The sequence below is a fragment of the Heterodontus francisci genome, chromosome 9 (assembly GCF_036365525.1).
Source record: "Heterodontus francisci isolate sHetFra1 chromosome 9, sHetFra1.hap1, whole genome shotgun sequence".
Lineage (NCBI taxonomy): Eukaryota > Metazoa > Chordata > Chondrichthyes > Heterodontiformes > Heterodontidae > Heterodontus > Heterodontus francisci.
The window spans coordinates 14,603,158-14,622,634 of NC_090379.1; the positions used below are offsets into that span (position 1 = coordinate 14,603,158).

General features: G+C 43.0%; 1 protein-coding gene across 7 annotated transcripts in view; it reads left to right on the forward strand.

The window, feature by feature from the left end:
* Positions 1-19,477, forward strand: part of LOC137373594 (centrosomal protein of 128 kDa-like) — a 442,182-nt gene that overhangs the window by 141,902 nt on the left and 280,803 nt on the right. For all 7 annotated transcript variants that reach the window (XM_068038587.1, XM_068038590.1, XM_068038589.1 and 4 more), the window contains 2 exons: positions 6,814-7,815; positions 9,816-9,980. In XM_068038587.1, the coding sequence (XP_067894688.1) occupies positions 6,814-7,815; positions 9,816-9,980 (1,167 nt within the window). The remainder of the gene's footprint in view (positions 1-6,813; positions 7,816-9,815; positions 9,981-19,477) is intronic.

A 19,477-nucleotide genomic window follows, 5' to 3' on the forward strand; every position in this document is an offset into this window, starting at 1 on the left:
CCTTCTAGCTGGTAGAGGTTGCGGTTTTGGAAGGTAACTGTTGAAAGAGCCTTGCTGCAGTGCATCTTGTAGATGGTACACACTGCTGCCATTACGTCGGTAGTGAAGGGAGTAAATGTTGAAGGTGGTGGATGGGGTGCCATTCAAGCAGGCTGCTTTGTCCTGGATGATGTCTAGGTTCTTGAGTGTTCTTGGAGCTGCACCCATCCATGCAAGTGCAGAGTGTTCCATCACACTCCTGACTTGTGACAGGCATTGGGGAGTCAGGAGGTTAGTTACTCGCTGCAGAATTCTCTGCCTCTGACCTGCTCTTTTAGCCACAGTGTTTATGTTGCTGGTCCAGTTCAGTTTCTGGTCAATGGTAATCCCCAGGGTTGTTGATAGTTGGGGGATTCAGTGATGGTAATGCCATTGAATGTCAAGGGGAGATGGTTAGATTCTCTTTTGTTTGAGGTGGTCGTTGCCTGGCACTTGCGTGGCACTCGAATGTTATTTGCCACTTATCAGCCCAAGCCTGGATGTTGTCCAGGTCTTGCTGCATCTGGACATGGACTGCTCTAGTATCTGGGCTGTCGCGAATGGTGCTGAAGATTGTGCCATCATCAGCGAACATCCCCACTTCTGACCTTATGATGGAGGAAAGGTTGTTGACATAGCAGCTGAAGATGGTTGGGCCTAGGGCACTACCCTGAGGAACTCCTGCAGTGATGTGCTGGGACTGAGATCATTGACCTCCAACAACCACAACCATCTTCCTTTGTGCGAGGTATGATTCCAACTAGTGGAGAGTTTTCTCCCTGATTCCCATTGACCTCAGTTTTGCTAGGGCTCCTTGATGCCATACTTGGTCAAATGCTGACTTGATGTCAAGGGCAGTCATTCTCACCTCCCCTCTGGAGTTATGTTTGGACAACGACTGTAATGAGGTCAGGAGCTGAGTGGCCCTGGCGGAACCCAAACTGAGCATCAGTGAGCAGGTTATTGCTGAGCAAGTACCTCTTGATAGCACTGTCAACGACATGACCAGAAGTAGCAGTAGGTACATGACTGAATTGGCAGCTTCCATCCAGTGTGCATTTTGTATGAAAGCAATTTTTCATTGTAAGGGACTAGATCATGTGCAGTGATTAGTTTAAAGCAACTGAATTCCAAGCAATACAGGACCAGGCTGAGTGTAGAAAGATCAATGGAACTATCCAGCAATCCATTTTCTTAGTTTGTTTTGTCTTTTGTTTGGACAAGTCTGTTGGATGTAGATAAGTAATTGACCACTAATCCTCCAACATGTTTCAGCATGAGTCTGGAGTCTGTATTTCTTTACACTGCCACTTCTTAGTCACTAAACTAATGCTTCATAGGAGTGTGCATTATGTAATTTAAAAAAAAAGGATGTATTTGCTTATTTGTTTAGATTTAATTCTATTATACATTTCTATATTTAATGCTTATCCTCAGCATATTTTTCACCCATAAAGTGCAGGTTTAAAATCACTGTAATATTGTAGCCAACTCTCTTTACTTAATAGTATTGCTACCCTGAAGTGCCTTTTATTTGCTTTTCTACTAATAGCAAATCCACACAATATGTTTCAAGGTACAATGTTGTTGCTGTAGTTTTTTTTAACGCTATGTTAAAAACTCTGTATTCTGAGTGGGTGGAAGGTGGAATTTGGAACAGGCAATGACAAATAGTGGAAGTGTAAAGAAAATAGACTTTGTATTTTCCACCTATGCTGGGCTCTGGCTTCCATTGTTGCTAAGGATATCCAGGCTATGCAGAAGTGAAAAGACTGGGATTTTGCTACTACAAGGCTTGCTGAAAGATCAGGTCAGTTTTTTTAATGGTGCATAGTCAGTCTGCCTGTTCTGAGGCTGGTGTCTACTTTGCATCATGAATGGTGCAGGTGTTTCGTGAATACTTTGTATCTATCCTTACCAAGTAGATGATGATGTCAGGTCATGGTGAAAGAGGAGGTAATTCAGAAATTAGAAGGGTTTAAGATTGATAAGGGGGTGGTATTGGATTAGGCTAGCTGTGCTTACAGTTGATAAGGCACCAGGCCCGATGAGATGCATCGAAGGATACTGAGGGAGGTGAGAATGGAAATTGCAGGGGCACTGGCCATAATTTTCTAGTCTTGCTTGGATTCGGGGGTGGTGCCAGAGGACTGGAGAATTGCAAATGTTACACCCTTGTTCAAAAAAAGATACCAAGATAAGTCCAGCGACTATATGCCTGTCAGTTTAACCTCAGATGGAGAAGCTTTTAGAAATGATAATTTGGGACAAAATTAATCATCACCTTGGGCAAATGGGAGTTAAGTAGGGAAAGCCAGCATGGATTTGTGTTTAACTAACTTGCTGGAGTTTTTTTGATGAGGTAACAGAGAAGGTTGATCAGGGTAATACTGTTGATGGGGTGTACATGGACTTTCAAAAAGCATTTGATACAGTGCCGCACAACAGACTTGTGAACAAAGTTCATGGAAGAAAAGGGATAGTAGCAACATGGATACATTAATGGCTGAATGACAGCAAACAGAGAGTAATGGTTCATGGATATTTTTTGGACTGGAGGAAAGGTTATAGTGGACTTCCCCAAAGGCTGGTGTCAGGACCCTTGTTGTTCCAGATATATATTAATGACCTGGACCTTGGTGTACAACTTGAAAATGCCCTTTATTTCTACCCTGCTTCCTGTCTGTTAACCAATCCTCCATCCATGCTAATATATTGCCCCCCAACTTGATGAGTCCTTATCTTGCATATTCACTTTTTGTGTGGCACCTTATTGAAAGCCTTTTGGAAATTTGAGTATACTGCATCCTCTATTTCTGGTATGTAATTTGTGTCTTCTGTGAAGACAGACAAAATATTTATTGAATGTCAGCCATTTTCTCATTCCCATGATAATTTGATGTTTCTCCCTCTGAGGGATCAATATTAATTTTAGCTACTCTCCTTTTGATATACTTGGTTAAAGCTCTTACAATCTGATCCTGGCTAGTTACTCTCATTCTATTTTTTTCCCCTTTTTATCAACTTTTTGGTGGCCCTTTACTGGTTTCTAAAACACTCACAACCCCCAGGCTTTCTACTATTCTTTGCAACATTATAAGTCTCCTCTTTTAATCTAATACTATCCTTAACCTCCCTAGTAAGCCACAGATGGATCTCGCTTGCTGATTTTTTTTTTAAATAAGGTGCATTTTTGTTGAACATTTTGAATTGCATCTTTAAATGTTTCACACTGTTTACACCATACTTTTTAGTTTATTTACCCAATCAACCTTAGCCAGCTCTTCTCTTATACCTATGTAATTGATTTTGTTTAAGTTTAAGATTCTTGTTTGCGACTGGAGTATGTTGCTTTCAAACTTAATATATATTATGAAAACTTTCTCCTCGAGGATCTTTTATTATGAGATTGCAAATTAAACCTGCCTCATTGCACAGTACTAGATACAAGAGAGCTTTATCCCTATTTAGTTTCATGAAACTGTCATGAAAGCATTCTACAAAGTCATCTTCCAGACTCTATTTACCAATTTGATTTGTCCAGTCTGTATGAAGATTAAAGTCCCCCGCAATTATTCCATTGTGCTTGTTACAAATTCCAATTATTTCTTGCTTAATGCTCTATCCAACAGTATAACTACTGTTGGAGGCCTATAAACTACTCTCACTAGTGTTTTCTGACCCTTTTTATCTTAATCTCTACCCATACTGATTGTACTTCCTGATCTTCTGAGCCAAGATTGTTTCTCACTAATGTTCTTTTGCCATCCTTTGCAATCAGAGCTACTCCTCCTTTTCCATTCTGTCTGTCGTTTTGAAATGTTGTGTTGCCTGGCATATTTATTTCCCAACGTTGGTCACCTTGTAACCATACCTCTGTAATGGCAATTAGATCTAAACCGCGATTTCATCTTATTGCGAATCCTTCAAGCATTCAGATAATTTAATTTTTCTAGTACTGTTCTTTGCATGGACCTTGTTCACTGATGCATGATGACCCTTAAACTCTCTCTCTTCCTGTCCCAGTCTGCTTTACCCAAATCGCTACACTGCTCTATTGCCTCAACTTTTGTCTTTAGGTTTCTAAATCTCCCTTCACCTGACTTTCTGACCCCCCCCCCCACCCTGCCACTGCCACCCACTCTTTTAAAGCCCTATCCACAGCCCTAGTTATGATTCACCAGGACACTAATCCCTGCCTGGTTTAAGTGGAGTCCATACCAGCGGAACAGCTCCCTCTTTCCCCAGTATTGGTGTCAGTGCCCCATGAATCGAAGCCCCTTCTTTCCACAGCACCTTTTGAGCCACATGTTTAATTCTTTGATCTGCTTGACCCTATGTCAATTGGCTTGTTCCTCCGGTAACAATCCAGAGATTATTGCCTTTGAAGTTCTACATTTTAATTTGGATCCTAAGTCCTCAAACTCACTCAAGTAGAAGCAGGAATGATGTTCTGCTATGCTATTGGTTCTTCCATGGACCATGCCAGCTGGATCCTCCCCATCCCACTCCAAGTCCTTTCTAGCCGCGACGACATGTCACTGGGCAGGAAGCACGACCTTCAGACCTCCTGGTCGCGGCTGCAGATTACTGTATCTATCCACTGGACGATACTGTCCTCTATCACTACCACATTTCATTTTGCTCCCCCACTTGAATGGCTTCCTGCACTATGATGCTATGGTCAGTTTGCACATCCACACAGGTAGCAAGTACCTCGTACCTGTTGGTCACGGGAAGGCTCATCCATCACTACATCTTGGATTCCCATGCCTGCGAGACTTGCAGTCGCACCCACTTGTCCCTGACCATTGACCAACTCTAAAGTTCTACTTAATTTAAGGGGTGTGACTGCCTCCTGGAACCAAGTGTCCGGGTAACTCTCCTCCTCCTTGATGCCCTGCAACGTCTGCAGCTCAAACTCCAGCTTAACAACTTTGAGCTGAAGTTGCTCCAGCCACAGACGCTACCAGATATGATTGTCTGGGATCATTGTACTTTCCACAACCTCCCACGTGTTGCAGTCATATGGTCCACCTGCCCTGCCATGTCTGTTTATCCTTATTTATTTATTTGATTAATAAACGCGCAGTGGTTAGCACCGCAGCCTCACAGCTCCAGCGACCCGGGTTCGATTCTGGGTACCGCCTGCGTGGAGTTTGCAGGTTCTCCCTGTGACCGCGTGGGTTTTCGCCGGGTGCTCCGGTTTTCTCCCACAGCCAAAGACTTGCAGGTTGCTAGGTAAATTGGCTGTTATAAATTGCCCCTAGTATAGGTAGGGGAATTGAGGGAAGGTGGGGGTGTGGTAGAAATATGTGATTAATGTAGGATTAGTATAAATGGGTGGTTGATGGTCGGCACAGACTCGGTGGGCCGAAGGGCTTGTTTCAGTGCTGTATCTCTAAATAAAAAAAATGTCGTCGAGTGATAGCAAGGTAGAATTTCCTAGCATGTGGACAAAAGAATACTCACCAGCTAACTGGATGTAAAATAAAAAGCAGCACCTCCTTCTCCCCCTGCAGTGAATTCCCACTTGCATCAAATTCCTGACTTTAGCACTCAGTTTACAAAGCACCCGAATCTGTGCTGTAGCAACTGTCTATTTATACAGAAAGCTTATGACTCTCACCCAATTTACAACTGCTGAAGATTGCAGTCTGGAGTGGGTAGGGGGTGGATTTGGAGTGGTAGTGGGCGTGGTGCCTCAACTGTGCACCCTCTGGGGAAGTGTAGAATTGCTCACAGCAACTTTTAGATTTCTACATTATTCTTCACTTTTTTTATTCATTCTTGGGATAGCAAGACCAGCATTTATTGCCCATCCCTAAATGCCTTTAAGAAGGTGGTGGTGAGCCGCCTCCTTGAACCGCTGCAGCCCATGTGGTGTAGGTACACACAGTGCTAGTAATGAATTGCTATAACTGTATGGCTTGCTGTCCATTTCAGAGGGCAGTTAAGAGTCAACCACATTGCTGTAGATCTGGAGTCATGTGTAGGCCAGATTGGGTAAGAATGGCAGATTTCCTCCCCTGAAGGACATCAGTGAAAAAAATGAGTTTTTACAACAATCCAGTAGTTTCATGATCATTATTAATGACAGTAGTGCTTTATTCCAGATTTATTAATTGAATTTAAACTCCCACGGTGGGGTTTGAACTCATGTCTCCAGAACAATGTTACTCGCCCAGTAACATTGCCGCAATGCAACCATACCCACAAATATGCAGACTCCAGAACTTGCTGTCAGTTTCAGTGGAGTAATGAGGGTGAACGTTGACAGTTTTGTGTCATTGCCACCTCAAAATCCAGGCCAGTAAGTTTTTAAGTATTAGTGACTAGATAGCCAATGTGGTCAAATGGCAGTTAAACATCAAGTTTCTTTATTGTCTCTGAAGATAGCTTTAGCGATCCTGCCCTGGTACAGAAAGCCCAGGGTGTCACTGTGTACTCGGCAGGAATGTGAAAAGAATTTTTAAAAAATTGAACAGTTCTGTAGTATTTTTCTTGCTGCATCAGCTGAGAGGATAAGTGGAAGACACAAGGTTCTCCTTTGAAGTGATTGCGAAGAAGTGCATAAGTTGGTGATTAATCTGTGGTATTTTTAAAGAAAATATCTCTGCTTAAAATGTTGTTTCACTGCTATTATCATCTAGTAATTGTAATGTGTGCAGTACAAAACCTTCAGATAATGTATAACTAAAAAGTACTTTTGGTTAGAGTGAAATTCTAATTGCTTAAATGGATAGGCACTGTTTGGAGACTGTAAACTGATGCCATTTTCTATTGTGTTTCAAGGTTCTTAGCTCAGACCTAGAGAAAAGAGAGAAGCAGCAATTGAGGATGTTGAGCCAGCTTCAGGAAATTCAGAACCGTTATGATGACTGCATGCAAGATCGTAAGTCTGCAGATTTGGAGATTGTAGATTTAACCCGTCAGCTGAAAGAGTCTAGTGTGGAAGCTGACAGATGCAGGACTCAGTTGAAAGAAGTAGAGCTCCTTCGAATGGAGAGTGAAAAGAAGAAAGATGAATTGAAAATAAAAGCTCAGGAGTCCATCAAACAATGGAAGGTCAAATGCAAGAAATTGGAGCGTGATGTGGAAAAGCAGAAGGAGATCATTGATCAACGGACGGAGCAGCTCAATCAAGAGAATAAAGAGAAACAGGCACTCCAGGGTCAACAAACAGTGGCATTGAATCAGATGGAGAACCTCCGTAAAGAGCTCAATGACGTCTTACTAAAACGGGCACAGCAGGAGGAGGATATGCGATGGAAGGATGTGGAGCTCAATGAGTTGAAGTCGGGGCTGCTGGACTTGGATGGAAAGCTGCGTGATTCTAAGGAGTCTTTGAGCAAACTGGAGGTTGACCTGCACAAGCAGTGCATGTTGCACACGCAGACCAAAGAGGAGAAGCAGCACCTGGAGGATGAGTTGATGGCCTTGAGCAGGCAGAATGAAAAGGGTCAGGAGAAGGTCTTAGAAATGCAGCGTGTGAACTCCGAGTTAAGTGCCATTCGATCTGAACTGAGTACTAAACTGGCTCAGGAAGAGAAATCGAACAAAGAAATTAGAAAGAGCATCTCGGAAGCCCAGGCAAAGCAGGTCTTTGCCCAAGAGGAGCTTGCTTCCCTTAAAAGCCAATTGAAGTTGGAGAGGGATGCACACCAACAAGAACTTGCGGGCATCAGATCCGAAATGCAGACCTTAAGAACTAAACATGAAAAGAATATGCAGGAAGTACTTAAACAATTTCAGCAAGAACGGGATAAATTAGAAAACAGCATCAGTGAGCTAAAGGTAAGGGTAGTTAATTGGCAATAGAAGAGATTTTTTAAAAGTTACAGTTTCACAAGCAATAAATGCATCCCTCATTTGGTTTTGCTCTTGAAAGAAAAAGAAATCTCTCTTTTGTAGTGTGTCCTCAGGGCATCCCAGAGCACTTCACAGTCTGTTAAGCGCTTTATTTGAAGGTAGGAACAGGACTAAGCCATTCAAAATTTCGAACCAAAGTGAAGGTTTTGTCCTGGTTGGGCAGATTGTGCCACAGAGACTTGGGAAGTGCAGTCACTGTTGTAGGCAAATGCAATAGCCAATTTGCACACGTTAAGGCTGGGAACCAGTAATGAGAGAAATGACCAGATAAACTGTTTTAGTGATGTTGGTTGAGGGTTAAATATTGGCCAGGACCCTGGGAAAACATCCATGCTTGTCTTCAAATAGTACCATGGGATCTTTTACTTCCACCCAAGAGAGCAGGTGGGGCGTCAGTTTTAAAACCTCATCCAAAAAAGGCTACTTCCAAGGGTGCAGCACTCCCTTGGTACTGCACTACAGTGTCAGCCTTTATGTTGTGCTCATCTCTGGAGTGAGATGTGAGCCCACGACCTTTTTACTCAGAGGCAAGAATTCTACCACTGAGCCAAGGCTGATACTTAACTTTGTGATTACTGGTTAACATCTAACCTCTTCATGACTGTTGAATTGGATAGTTAAAATTGCAATGAGTTGTTGCGATATAATTTTCCGAGCGTACATGTTGGATCTAAAGAAACCCACTTGTAAACTGCTGTTTAATTTTGTGTTTAGGGATGATCCCGCTTCTACTGAAAAATATTTTCCCCCCACATCATGTATCCTACCTGGCTGACAATAGGGAGGCAGTAAGCTTTGAGTCCTTCACCCATGCTACTCTGAAACTAAATGGAGATGTGCACACCTGACAGGTTGACTCGGAAGTACTCAATTGTTACTGCAAAAGTGGGGCTATCCTGGAGCTGGGATGGGCATATGTGTAAAAAAAAAGAAAAAGACTGTAGCCCTGCAGGGAATCCTAGAAGAGAAGGATGGTGAATTTGGACTGAGCAGAGATTTATGATGTTGACAAAGCATTCACTTATAATGCACGTTTAAAAGTACAGAGAACAATAAGGGCAGTTTCTTCTGAGTTCCATAATACCTTATTGTTTCCATTTGGGGATTTGGGAGAAAATCGAGGTGAGTAATAATTTTCTGGCTGTCCAGTTTTCATTTACTAAACTGGACTCAAACTGAAACAGTGGCACATTGTGGCTCAAACAACATCAAACTTTATCTGATACTATTAAGTATCCTGATTCTATATTATAATAATAGAACCAAACTTGCATTGTGAGATTCATTGATTGAGGCCCTCTTTAATATTGTAAAAAGGATGACTATAAGGTCCCATTTCTCTTTTTCGTGAGTGCCAATCAGACTTTTACACTGTGTAAATTACAGGTTGATGGCCTGGTAGCATTGAGCTGCAGAGATAATCATGAGTAAAGAAAGAAAGACAGACTTGCTTTTATATAGTGCCATTCACAACCTCAGACGTCCCAAAGCATTTTACATTTAATGAGTTACTTCTGAAGTGTAGTCACTGTTGTAATGTAGGAAACGCAGTAGCCAATTTGGACTTGACATGTACTGGACTGTTTTCTTTCACTGTCGCTGGGTCAAAATCCTGGAACTCCCTTCCTAACAGCACTGTGGGTGTACCTACACCACATGGGCTGCAGAGGTTCAAGAAGGCAGCTCACCACCACCTTCTCGAGGGCAATTAGGAATGGCCAATAAATGCTGGCCGAGGACACCCACATCTCATGAAAGAATAAAAATAGATTCTTTGCCCCTTAATTTCTACCTTTTTGTAAAAAGTGCAGAATATAGTCTGCAAGTGTTTGTCACTTTATGACAAGTTGCCATTCATCAACTTAAGATACAATAATTGCCTTTGGAAATGTTGATCATTGCTACTACTTTGTTGTACTCCTTAGACCGAGTTAGCGGATCACAAGAATTTGGCAAAAACACAGCGACACCAGATGGAAAAGGTCAAAACAGAATGTAACAAGCTCACAGAAGAGCTAATTCAGGGTGAGGCGGAAAACACAAAGCTCAGGAGGAAGTACCATTTGCTAAAGCAAGAACTGGAAGAAAAGGTAAGCGGTTCCCTGGGTGTGAAATTTGTACCTGAAATGCCATCACAATTTGCTTCCACATGAAGCCATCTTGGAATGTGGCAGTTTGTGAATCAAAGATTGCATTTATTAAGACCTTTCAGGACATCTCAAAACACTTCACTGCTAATCCATTATTTTGGAGGGTAGTCACTGTTACGTCGGCGACAACAGCAGCCAATTTACACACTGCAATGTTCCTTAAACAATAATGAGCTGGATGGCCACATATTCTGTTTTATGTTGGTTGAGGGGTGAAAGTTGGCCAGCGCACTGGGATAGCTTCCTTCTGGGTTGTCTAGTTTGGCTATACATTTGTTGTTCTCTTCAGATGACTAGTGGAGACACGAGGTGCCTCCTGTAGCAGATCTTAGTGGACAGGTTGATGTGATGTGTTCCATGGTCTGGGACTCGTGGCCACAATTGCACCTCGGGTTGTCGCTCACTTTCCCCGAAGAACAGGCGGCCGCATTGTCCGTTCCCTGTGCGGATTTGGTTGAGTGTTCTCCATTGTTTTCGAGTGCGGTCGAAGCCGGAGAGATCTGATGTTGGATCAAAGATGAGGTTTTTTTTTATGCTGCATGTGTTTCACGATTCCATCCATCTGGATAGTGGGTTGATTCTAGCCCCATTCAGCTGCTGTTTCCCAGAATGGACGGCATGATTTTAAGCACTTTCTTTGTAGGTTTCTCAAGTCTTCCCGGATGGGAAGGTCAGTGTATTATGCCGAGAGGTCTTTTACATCCACCTGAACAGGCAGTCAGGGCCTCGCTTATTATCTCATTCAAAAGATGGCACCTCTGACAATGCAGTGCTCTATCAGTACAGCCTAAGTTATATGCTCAAGTTCAGAAATCAATGTTTCACTAACCTCTACCGCTTTAGCGGATAAATTTGTCAGCTGATGTGGTTCTGAGTGATACAGACCAAGAAGGTTTCATGATTGAATCCCTGTCTGTGCTGAGATAGCTGAATTGGACCAGGAAGGTAATTGGTACAGCATCCCAGGGATAGGAATGGGAAAATTTAGCCAATCCTCATCTATATCCAGTGACCCATACAGGAGAGCATGAATGTTAGATAGAGACCAGATCAAGCTCAGCTTTGATGCCCACGAGCTCGAATGGCTTGTTAGCAGTTACTTTGAAAAAATAGGAGCATAGGAATAAGAGTAGGTCATTCAGCCCCTTGGACCTTCTGCCATTCATTGAGATCATGGCTGATGTTTCCTAACTTCATCCAGCTGCCTTTTCTCCATATCTCTTTGTACCCTTGACTAGCAAAAATCTATAGATCTTGGCGTTAACACTATTTATTAAGCTAGCATCTACTTTTTACAAACTTCTAGCACCATTTCGTGTGAAAAATTATTTCCTAACTTCTCTCCTGTGTGCCCTGGCACTGATTTTAAGGTTATGTCCCCTTGTTCTAGTCTTCCCCACGTTTCTCTCTATCTACCCTATTCTTTTCAAAATCCTAAAATCTAAATCAAATCGCATTTGACCTTTTTAAATTTCAGGGAATACAAACTTAATTTATGTAATCTCTCCTTGTAATGTAACCCTTGGAGCCCTGGTAATATTCTGTTGAAACTGCACAGCACTCTTTCGAAGGCCGACACATCCTTGCTAAGCTGCAGTGCACAGTACTCTAGATGTGGTCTAACCAGGACTTGGTATGACTGTAGCAAAACTTCCTCCCCTTTATATTCTAGCCTTCTATTCATAAAGGCTAACATTCCATTAGACCTTTTGATTGTTTTTTGAACCTGACTATGACATTTTAGTGATCTTTTTATATGGACCCCTACATCTCTTTGGACCTCCACTGTTCTATCTTTTCACTATTTATCTAATACTTAGATCTATTCTGTTTTTGGTCCAAAATGGATTACATCACACGTGCCTGATTTCTGTGTGCCACACTTTTGCCCACACACTTAATTTATCAATGTCTCTGTAATTTTAAGCTCCCATGGGCACTACTTACCATGCCACCAATCTTGTGTCATGATAAACTTGGATAGATTATATAGGGGAGGCGGTGGCGTAGAGGTATTGTCACTGGACTAGCAACTCAGAGACCTAAGGTATTGCTCTGGGGATATGATTTTGAATCCCACCACAGCAGAGATGGAATTTGAATTCAATTAATAAATAATCTGGAGCTAAAAGCTAGTCTAATGATGGCCATGAAGCCATTGTCGATTGTTGTAAAAACCCATCTGGTTCAGTTAATGTCCTTTAGGGAAGAAAATCTGCTGTCCTTACCTGGTCTGGCCTACATGTGACTCCAGAGCAATGTGGTTGATTCTTACATGCCCTCTGAAGTGGCCTAGCAAGCCACTCGTTGTATCTAACCGCTACGGAGTCGATAAAGAACGAAACCGGATGGAGCACCTGGTATAGACTTAGGCACCGGAAACGGCAATGGCAAACCCAGCCCTGTCGACCCTGCAAAGTCCTCCTTACTAACTTCTGGGGGCTCGTGCCAAAGTTGGGAGAGCTGTCCCACAGACTAGTCAAGCAACAGCCTGACATAGTGATACTCATGGAATCATACCTTACAGAAAATGTCCCAGACACTGCCATCACCATCCCTGGGTATCTCCTGTCCCACCGGCAGGACAGACCCATCAGAGGTGGTGGCACAGTGGTATACAGTCGGAAGGGAGTTGCCCTGGGAGTCCTCAACATTGACTCCGGACCCCATGAAGTCTCATAGCATCAGGTCAAACATGGGCAAGGAAACCTCCTACTGATTACCACCTACCGCCCTCCCTCAGCTAATAAATCCTTAATGTTGAACATCACTTGGAGGAAGCACTGAGGGTGGCAAGGGTGCAGAATGTATTCTGGGTGGGGGACATCAATGCCCATCACCAAGAGTGGCTCAGTAACACCTCTACTAACTGAGCTGGGCGAGTCCTAAATGACATAGCTGCTAGATTGGGTATGCGGCAGGTGATGAGGGAACCAACAAGAGGGAAAAACATACTTGACCCCGTCCTCACCAATCTGCCTGCCGCAGATGCATCTGTCCATGACTGTATTGGTAGGATTGGCCACTGCACAGTCCTTGTGGAGACAAAGTCCCACCTTCACATTGAGGATACCCTCCACTGTGTTGTGTGGCACTAGCACTGTGCTAAATGGGATAGATTTCGAACAGATCTAGCAATGCAAAACTGGGCATCCATGAGGCGCTGTGGGCCATCAGCAGCAGCAGAATTGTACTCAACCACAACATGTAACCTCAGGGCCCAGCATGACCCCACTCTACTGTTACCATCAAGCAGGGAGACCAACCATGATTCGATGAAGAGTGCAGGAGGGCATGCCAGGAGCAGCACAAGGCATACCTCAAAATGAGGTGTCAACCTGGTGAAGCTACAACACAGGGCTACTTGCGTGCCAAACTCTGTAAGCACTATGCAAAGACAGAGCTAAACGACTCTATAACCAACGGATCAGATCTAAGCTCTGCAGTCCTGCCACATCTAGCCGTGAATGGTGTTAGACCATTAAACAACTAACTGGAGGAAGTGGCTCCACAGATATCCACATCCTCAATGATGGGGGAGTCCAGTACATCAGTGCAAAAGATAAGGCAGAAGCATTTGCAACAATCTTCAGCCAGAAGTGCCAAGTTGATGATCCATCTCGGCCTCCGCCTGAAATCCCCAGCATCACAGACGCCAGACTTCAGCCAATTCAATTCACTCCACGTGATAGCAAGAAACAATTGAAGGCACTGGATGCTGCAAAGGCTATGGGCCCTGACCGCATTATGACAATAGTACGGAAGACCTGTGCTCCAGAACTTGCCGCGCCCCTAGCCAATCTGTTCCAGTACAGCTGCGACGCTGGCTTCTACCCGGCAATGTGGAAAATTGCCCATGTATGGCCTGTCCACAAAAATCAGGACAAGTCCATCCCGGCCAATTACCGCCCCATTAGTCTACTCCCAATCATCAGTAAAGTGATGGAAGGTGTCATCGACACTGCTATCAAGCAGCACTTGCACAGCAATTACCTGCTCAGTGATTCTCAGTTTGGCTTCTGCCAGGTCCACTCAGCACCTGACCTCAATCCAGCCTTGGTTCAAACATTGACATCAAGGCAGCATTTGACCAAGTATGGCATCAAGGAGCCCTAGCAAAACTGAAGTCAATGGGAATCGGGGGGAGAAAACTCCGCTGGTTGAAGTCATACCTAGCGCAAATGAAGATGTTTGTGGTTGTTGGAGGTCAGTCATGTCAGCTCCAGGACATCACTGCAGGAGTTCCTCAGGGTAGTGTCCTAGGCCCAACCATCTTCAGCTGCTTCATCCATGACTTTCCTTCAATCATAAAATCAGAAGTGGGGATGTTCGCTGATGATTGCACAACGTTCCGCACCATTTACGACTCCTCAGATACTGAAGCAGTCTGTGTAGAAATGCAGCAGGACCTGGACAATATCCAGGCTTGAGCTGATAAGTGGCAAGTAGCTTTTGCGCCACATAAGTGCCAGGCAGTGACCATCTCCAACAAGAGAGAATCTAACCATCTCCCCATGACATTCAATGACATTACAATTGCTGAATCCTCCACTATCAGCATCCTGGCGATTAGTGTTGACCAGAAACTGAACTGGAGTAGCCATTGAAATACTGTGGCTACAAGAGCAGATCAGAGGCTAGGAATCCTGTGGCGAGTAACTCACTTCCTGACTCCCCAAAGCTTGTCCACGATCTACAAGGCACAATCAGTAGTGTGATGGAATACTGTCCACTTGCCTGGATGGGTGCAGCTCCAACAACACTCAAGAAGCTCGACATCATCCAGGACAAAGCAACCTGCTTGATTGGCACCCCATCCACAAACATTTACTCCCTCCACCACCGCGCACAGTGGCAGCAGTGTGTACCATCTACAAGATGCACTGCAGCAATGCACAAAGGCTCCTTAGACAGCAGCTTCCAAACAGGTGACCTCTACCACCTCGAAGGACAAGGGCAGCAAATGCATGGGAACACCATCACTTGCAAGTTCCCCTCCAAGCCACACACCATCCCGACTTGGAACTATATCGCCGTTCCTTCACTGTCGCTGGGTCAAAATCCTGGAACTCCCGTCCTAACAGCACTGGTGCAGGTATACCAAGAAGGCAGCTCACCACCACCTTCTCAAGGGCAATTAGGGATGGGCAATAAATGCTGGCCTAGCCTGCGATGCCCTCATCCCCATGAATGAATTAAGAAAATTTGACTATTGTGTTATCTAATTCACTAATAAATATATGGAACAGTTGAGGCCCAGCACAGATCCTTGTGGGGCACCACTAGTCACTTCCTTCCAATTCAAGTACATACCCCCATTACCCTTACTCTTTGTTTTCTACTGCCCAACTAATCTCCTAACCAGGCCAATAATTTGCCTCTAATTACATGAGCTTTAATTTTAGCGAGCAGTCTCTTGTGTTGAACCTTATTGAACGCCTTTTGGAAGTCCAGATAATCTACATCCATAGATATTCCGCTGTTTACTACTGATGTTACTTTCTCAAAAAATTCAGTTAGGTTTGTTAGAAATGACTTGCCCTTTACAAATCCTTGATGGCATTCTGCGATCAGCTGAAAATGTCTTTACATGCACTGTCACTGTGCCGTTAATTATAGATTCCAAAAACTTCTCCACAAAAGATGCCGGACTAACAGGTCCATAATTTCCTGGTTTCTCTCACTCACCTGTCTTAAATAATGCTGTTATGTTTTCAATTTTCCAATCTGAAGGGACAATTCCTGAATTGAAAGACCTTGATGATGAAGAATTGACACTTTGGTGGTCCCACTGGCAGGACAGACTCATCAAATGTGGTGGCACAGTGTATACAGTCGGGAGGGAGTTGCCCTAGGAGTCCTCAACATCAACTCCAGACCCTATGAAGCCTCATGGCATTAGGTCTCGGAAAAGGAATGAAACTGGACAGACCACTCGGCATCGGCCTTGGCACTGGAAAGGACAACGGCAAACTCAGCCCTATCGACCCTGCAAAGTCCTCCTTACTAACCTGTGGAAGCTTGTGCTAGAATTGGGAGAGCTGTCCCACAGACTAGTCAAGCAACAGCCTGACATGGTCATACTCAGAATCATAACTTACAACAATGCCCCAGACACCACCATCACCATCCTTGGGTATGTTCTGTCCTACCAGCAGGTCAAACCCACCAGCTGTGGTGGCACAGTGCCATACAATCAGGAGGGAATTGCCTTGGGAGTCATGAGACAGCTCACCACCACCTTCTCGAGGGCAATTGGGATGGGCAACAATTACTGACTTTGCCAGTGATGCCCACATCCCATGAAATGAATAAAAATAACTTATCCACTCCCTTTATACTTTTACATTGTGTTTTTAACCAATTCCTTTTTATATTGTTCAGTATTTTAGTCACTTATGGTGGAGCATTCCATGTTTTGTAGCCTTCAAATTTCTTTCAACTGCCCCGTCATTCTCTTGTGATAAATGTTGATTCCATATCGCCTTATTCACTAACCAGTGGAGACAATCTCTCACTATTTACATTCACAAAAACTTTCAGAATTTGGAAATATCTGTTAGATTCTCCCTTACCACCTTCATTTCCAGTGAAAAAGCCTCAATTTTGAATCTGTTCTTCATGACAATGATTTCTCATTCCTGGTATAATTCTGGTGAATCCTTGCCGTACTTTCTTTCCTATAATATGTCTAATACAACACACTGTTTCACCTGTGACCTAGCCAGTGTCTTGTAAAAAAAATTAACATCTTCTCTTTGCTTTTGTATGAAATGTTCCAAAAAAACCCCAACAGTCCATTTATCTTTCATGGCCTTTGCTGCCTGTACTTGTGTGTCAGCTGTGGCTCAGTTTGTAGTACTCGCTCCACTGAGTCACATGCTTGTGGGTTAAAGCTCCACTCCAGGACTTGAGCGTAAAAATCAAGGCTGACCTTCCATTGCAGTCCTGAGGGAGTGCTGCACTGCTGGACGTGCTGTCTTTAGGATGAGATATTAAACTGAGGCCCTGCCTGCCCCCTCAGGTGGATGTAAAAGATCCCATGGCACTAATTCAAAGAAGAGCAGGGTGTTCTCCCTGGTGTCCTGGCCAATATTTATCCCTCAATCAACATCACAAAAACAGATTATCTGGTCATTATCACCTTGCTGTTTGTGGGAGCTTGCTGTGCACAAATTGGCATTTGCAACAGTGCATACAGTTCAAAAGTACTTTATTGGTTGTAAAGCATTTTGAGAAGTCAGGCGGTTGTGAAAAGCACAATATAAATGCAAGCCTTTTTTGCTTTTGAAAAATCTATATCCCTTTGCTCATCCATTCTACTACAGATCCACTCTGATTAGGGCACAACTCATTTCACTGTTCTTTTCCCCAAAATGTGATGATGCATATGTAGTACTTTTTTTACGGTTGCTGTATAACTCCAGGATCAGCACTTGCATTTCAGTCTGAAATGAACTGCATCAAAGGTCCCCATAAAAGTTACTGACCTGATTTCTGTTGGTCGTACCAGTTATCTTGGAGTGGAAGCAGACGATGAATGAGCTTTGGAAAAACAATAACCATTCACTTATTGTCTTTCACATTCTGTGGGCAAGGTAAGTTTATTCAGCTGGAGCACCTCGCTTCAAAATTATCAAGAACATTCACCAATTTGAAATTGTGTGGAAGTACGAAGACAAGAGGAGATTGGATTATCTCTCAAATTGCATCTGGAATTCTGCAAATTTTTGCAGAGTATAGATGCATTTATGGGTAGTTCTTGGACATTGCAAGCACGTTGTCCTTTTTTGTGAAAAGATTGCAGTTCAAAACTAAATATCAAATGTGACTAAATTGCCCTTCCTTGGTGGCTGAAAGACTATTTTTATAATGCACGGGCTTCATTAAATTTTGGGGAGTAACAGAAGGCATAATAAAAAGAGTAAGTGATATATTTTTCTGGAACCTTGGAAAGTTGTTTTATTAAAATTTACTGGTTATCTGTGGCATTAGACTGGGAAATTCTCTTGCTGCCTACCTCTAATGAAACCCTTTTAATGAGTTCCTGTGCAGTAATCCCAGTGCCTACTTATATGTGAAGTAATTTTTTTTTAAAGAAGAGCTTTCTTTATTTGCATTATCTTCATATTTGCAATAGTGGAGATAAATTTCCTGTCGCAACCAATTTCAAAAAATTGTAGAAGCTGAATCATTATTTGGGCTAAGTGCAATTTCAAAATGTGTCTATGTTGATTTGCAGCTGGGTACCTGCATAGGGATCTTAATTTGGATTAAACATAAAAGGTAATAGTAGGGCTTGACACCACCTTTTTCCAGGTACTTAATTTAGAAATTAGTGATGTAAAATTTGCACTTGACTAGGGAAGAAAACATTCCTTCAAATGTGATTAGCATTCATGATTTGTAGCAGAATCATTGCAGAGATCAAGCTGCCACATTGCCTCTGGTCATTTATCACTTAAGTAAGCCCTATGGACACTTGCACTACGTAATTAAGTTAAGCCTACGTGCTGAGCCCTCGTACCCGCGTAATAAATTAATCCTGGACCAATTGCAATTTTGTTCAGCTCCATTGCGGAGCTGCTGACATTTAATGCCAGCAGCCAATATTCACTTCAATTATTTTTTTAATGGTTCTTCATTACGGCTTTGTTGAGTGTTGACAGTTTAGCAGCGTTCGTGGAGCTTAACAAGTTTAAATTGTAGCGTCGTATTATTTCTATAAAACGCAGAATGGTTTGGAAGTGGCTAGTCATATTGTGGTTGTGCGTGATTCACTTATACAGAGAACACTGGATATCTGACAGTGATTACAAGGCAATCATTTCATTGGTTGGGATCAGATCATATATAAGTGCCATCAAGCAATTGTTTGACACACAAGATGAAATTATGGCCTCGAAATTGCTGACGTGCTCATTATTTTTATAACTTATTTGCTTTGGCAGTGATGCTCTCATTCTGGCTTATCTTTTGTGTTGTGCCGACAGTGCTACCATGGGATACACTGGCTCAAGTGTTTTGTGTGGTTAATATGCGATAATGTCCACACTATAGAATTAATGACTGATATAATCACTGAAGCTTACTAATTGTCCTAAAATTGATTACTGTAAAATAACACATTGGATGTTCTATACTCCCAGGTGTCATTTGTTCTTTTTGCAATAAAATTGGGCAATGGTGAGATGTTGCTAAACCATCCCCAAATAACACTTAATTTCTTAAGTGGGAGGAACTTGCCAAAAAGCAACTAACTATGCCATTTGAATAATTCTGACTAATTTCTGATTGGGTCTCTTGACTTATTGGTAGTAATCTCAATTGCTATTTTATCATATACTGCACATTTCCAGTAAGCGGAGCACTTTTGTATTCTGCCACTGGTTTCAGGTGATTGGCACTACGCCGGACTGCATGTTGCTCTCCCTGTT